Below are 4,760 nucleotides of genomic sequence, written 5' to 3'. Positions count from 1 at the left end.
AATAAATTGGTTAATTTGGGCCGACTATATGGTCTTAAACACCCAAAAGGAAAGTATAACCAAAGATTAAAGGGGTCAATATAATTCTTTAAGAGTCCATGTGTATAGCCAAAGGCTACATGACAAGAAACAATGCTAGACAGGAGGCGTTACCTTCCTTTGAGTTGTTGGCCAGGGTGGCCCAAGAGACACCCAGATAGTAACCCAGCATAGAACTGGGAAAATGAACAGTGGACCCCAATCTTACCTAAAGGAATATTGGCAACTGATTGCTGCTAGATGAGGAAGAGCTCATCTTGTTTTATATAGTTTTAAGAAGCTTAGTTGCAAACATATAAAATACTTAAGCTATTCCAAAGAAATAGGTTATTTAACTCCTAAATCTAATGTTTTATATAAAAAGCCTCATATTCAAAACAAATGCAGCAAACCAAAGTTGTTAATAGGCAGCAACTTGTATTTTTCAGATGATACAGAACTTTCAGGAAGAAGCCTGTTTTATTCTGGACACAATGAAAGGTAATAAAATAGTTAAATGTCTTTCTTTTTACATTTACTTATTATGTTTGTGAGTGTGGACATGGACAAGCCATAGCACACATGTGAAGGTCAAAAGTCAATTTGTGGGGATTTCTTTGCCCCTTCAACTATATGGGTTCTGGAATCAAACTCAGGTCATCCAGTTTGGCAATACATGCCCTCTGCGCCATCTTACCAGCCCTAAATTACCCTTTTCTAAGGAGTTTTGTGTTTGTAGGTGTGTTTGCATCTGTGCATGGAGAGGTGAGAAGACAGCCTCCTCTGTTATTCCTCAGGCACAGTCATTCATTCATTCATTCATTCATTCATTTTTAAAGAAAGCATCTCTCACTGATCTGGAACTTGCCGAGAAAGCAGGCTGGCCAGCCAGACAGCCTCAGGTTCTCTCTGCCTGTTTCTGCCTCCCTAGCACTGTGATCATAAGTGTGTACCATCTCTGCATAAGCATTTTCCATATTGGTTCTGGGGATCAAGAAAAGCATTTTACCAGCTGAACTAACTCTCTAACCCCTTGTGCATGAACTTCTAAAGCTTTTTATAGGGTGGGGATTTAGCTCAGGGGTAAAATGTATGCTTAGCGTACACAAGGCCCTGGATTTGATCCTCAGTTCCAAAACGACTAAAAGCTCTTCTTATAGTTTACCAGTTTTTGAGCTGGAGTTCTCTGAAGCTTGTGCTGGCTTCTTGATCTAGCACTCTCTCTACCTCATGTGAGTGCTGGGAGTCTAGGCATGGGCATCCCTCCCAGGGTGTGTTTCACTTCTTTCAGGAGAGAGAGGGATGGGGAAGAGTAAGTGAAATAAAGTGTCAGTATTAGAAATTGTCCTTGATGTGGATGGCTTCTTCCATTACCAGAGTGAAATGCATCTGGCAACTCCCATTCTCTTCCATCTTCCTTTGACAAATGAAGAAATCAAGGCATGTTGTTTCTATAATACATAAACCCAGTTATCAGTTTATCAGGATTTCAGTGAAAATACTGAAAATGGAAAATGCATTTAAAAGCCAGATGTAGTAACACATAATCTCAGCATTTAGGAGGTGGAGGTAGCAGAATCAGGAGTTCAAGGCCAGCTTCAACTAGTCATTTTGAGGCCAGCCAAAAACAGATAAACAAAAAACATTTAAGAACCAGTAAGATGGCTCAGTAAGTAAGGGTGTTAGCTACCAAGTCTGATGACCTGAGCTCCATCACTAGTACCCACATGCTAGAAAGAGAATAGATTCCCACAGATTTTCCTCTGATCTCTGCGTGCATGCTGTGGCACACACTCCCTCCCCCCACAGAATAAATAGATAAATGTAATATGTTTTTCTTTCCTAAGCATTTGGGGCTGAGAGATGGCTCAGCGGTAAAGAGTATTGGCTACTCTTGCAGAGGACCTGGGTTCAGTTGCCGGCACCCACATAGCAGCTAACAACTGTTGTAACTCCAGTTCCAAGGGTTCCAACGCCGCCTTCTGGCTTCTGCAGGCATTACATGACACAAGTGTCCTTACATACATACATACAGGCAAAACACTCATACACATAAAAACAAAAATTTTAAGAAGCATTTTATATACTTCACCTTTCAAACATTAGTTGTCAACATGGTACATTGTAGAATATGTGTCTTTGTGTTAGTGATCTGTGTGTGACTGAATTGTTTGTTGTCACTGCCCATTATTAGAAGATACCATCATTCTATTTCCAGGAAAATACAGTTTCTGTTGAACGCATATAGCTTTTATATGATTGCAAAACCAAAAAATCATAAATCAAATGATCATAGTTAGGAACTGTCTGTACAAATGTTCTGTGCTAAATAATAAGTATGTTGCTTTGACATTTTCTCTCTCTCTCTCTCTCTCTCAGTCATCTATCATCATCTATCTATCATCAATCATGTTTTTGGTCTTTTTGAGACAAGGTCTTCCTGTAGCTCCAGCTGGCCTGGAACTCACTATGTAGACCAAGCTGGCCTCGAACTCACAGAGATTGGCCTGCCTCTGCCTCTGTGCTGGGACTAAAGGTGTGTACCAGCACACCTGGCTTGCTTTGACATTTAAAAAAAATTTATTTTTTTGTTTACACACACACACACACACACACACACACACACACACACACACGAAACCATAGTTTGTTGGAGTCTGTTCTCCCCTACCATGTGGCTTCTGAGGATCAAACTCAGGTAGTCAGGCTTGGTGGCAAGTACCTTTACCCACTGAACCATGTCACCAGTCTCCTGCTTGGACTTTCTATTCCCCTCACTGTTTTAAAGGTGACTAAAGATTCCCCCCACCCCTCTGTTTTACAGCAGAAACCAGTGATGGCTATCATATCATTCTGAAGTAGGAGCAGGAGCGAGGCTTTCCACATTCAGTGGCTGCTGCTTCCTTTACCTCTTGAAGGCTGCCCTTTTGAAGGGAGCATGTGTAGAGACTGAAGATCTACAGGAACCTGACTCATCTGACTGTTGAGGGTGGGGAGGTAGGAGGTCCAGACCTGAAGCAGAATCCCAGTCTCCAGTGTTGACCAAGCTCTATGGCACCCACAGATTGCTACCCAATACAGAGTTCTTCAGCAGTTTTTTTAGTTTCTGGCTCCTGTTGAACTCTACATCATTTAGCGTGTATGGAGGACATGGTGGTGATGGGAATGGGGTGCTGTTTCATGGAAAGATGTTCCATTTTGTGATGTGGGGCTGTGTATTTTTTTCTAATATGAAAGTGAACATCTAGGGGCTGGAGAGATCACTCAGCTTAAGAGCAATGACTGCTCTTGAAGGGGACCTGGGTTTGATTCCCAACACCCACTTCGTGGCTAACAACTGCCTGTAATCATAGTTCTAGGAGATCTGATGCCCTCTTTTGAAATAAATAATGTAGAGATCCCTAACTACAGGGATGGCCATGTAGCTTGTAGGGAGTGATGCGTTCAGGCCTGTATTCACCATCTGATACCACCAAGTGCTACTGTTGTTGCCTATTCTACCATCATTTCTTACTGGGGCTTTTCTGGGGAAACTGATGAATTATCCACTGAAAGAAAGAAACCATACCTAAATAATGATGAACAATACCTACAAAACAAAAATATATCTGCTTCCTAAGTGGATCACCTACCGCAGTCACAGAATTGGAGATGGGGAAGGATTTTCTGTAACTCCCAAATTTATTGTTCTTGAATGACACTGTCAAGCTGTTCATTTACAAGCGAGTTGTCCCAACACTACTTTCCCTCTGCACACCTTGTTTTGGCATAGGGTGTTCTTTTACACATGAAGTCTTCTTCCACGTAAGCTTTACAAAAGATAGCCTTCCTTTCCCAGTGTCCTATCTTTTGTTTTTCCTTGCAAATGAGTCTGTCTGTGTACAGATGCATAACACGTAGCATCATGGATCTTCTTTCTTGTATAAAGTTTTATCTAGATTTTGTTGAGATGAACAAAGATAATGTTAAAAGATTCTGTATTAAATTTGAATTTATGTGTGTTCTTGAAGCATTTGATAAAGTTTAAATGTTTGTTACACAGATTTTTTTTCATTCATTAAAATCAACCTGCAATGTGGTCTTATTTCTTCTGATTTGAAACAAAACCTTGAAACGTGAAAACTACTTAAACTGATGTAGGCACCTTGACATGTTAGATCAAAATACTTTTTTTCCCCCAGTTAATTATTTATTTAATAAACACAAACTTAGAAGAAGCATTTCATTACAACAGCATTGACATATTCAGTAACAATTTTCTGAGCTAAGCTAAGATGCATCTCTTTCAAAACTGGCTGTAAATTTTTAGGTTTACAGTTGAATTAATAGTTATACAATATTGTACTCAGTATAAACCCTATAAGACATAAAATTAAATGAGGTTTTAAACTTTAAAAAAGAACTCCATTTCATTATTAAAATACACAGTTTCATACAGAAAAATTCATTTTCAATGCAATTGACATTAAGATGTTTGCACATGCATTTCTAATCTCTATATATCTGATTATAACTAGTGACAGTCAGTTACTTTTGGAGCTCCTTGGCATCTGAGCTTGGAAATAAAGTCATCAGGTAGATTTGAATGGTAATTTTTTTCACATCTACTAATTCACATGAAGCAAAGTTTTATGCTTCTACCTCAAATATAACTCATTTTTATTGATTTGTGTGTGTGTGTTTATTTCATACAGAATATCCCAAACAATCTTTCTCATCTATATACCTACATTCCAAGTGAC

General features: G+C 39.3%; 1 protein-coding gene across 2 annotated transcripts in view; it reads left to right on the top strand.

The window, feature by feature from the left end:
• Nucleotides 1–4,096, top strand: part of Tfcp2 (transcription factor CP2) — a gene marked incomplete at its 5' end in the record, with an annotated part of 76,803 nt that extends 72,707 nt beyond the window's left edge. The window contains 2 exon segments of one of the 2 annotated variants that reach the window (XM_017797115.2): nt 468–519; nt 2,846–4,096. In XM_017797115.2, the coding sequence (XP_017652604.1) occupies nt 468–519; nt 2,846–2,880 (87 nt within the window). 2 annotated transcript variants of the gene reach the window in all.
• Nucleotides 4,097–4,760: the final 664 nt, after the last annotated feature.

Source organism: Nannospalax galili, unplaced genomic scaffold (assembly GCF_000622305.1).
Source record: "Nannospalax galili isolate Female #2095 unplaced genomic scaffold, S.galili_v1.0 scaffold254, whole genome shotgun sequence".
Classification (NCBI taxonomy): domain Eukaryota; kingdom Metazoa; phylum Chordata; class Mammalia; order Rodentia; family Spalacidae; genus Nannospalax; species Nannospalax galili.
The sequence above is the reverse complement of the archived record's forward strand: the minus strand, read 5'-3'. Positions and strand labels throughout refer to the sequence as shown.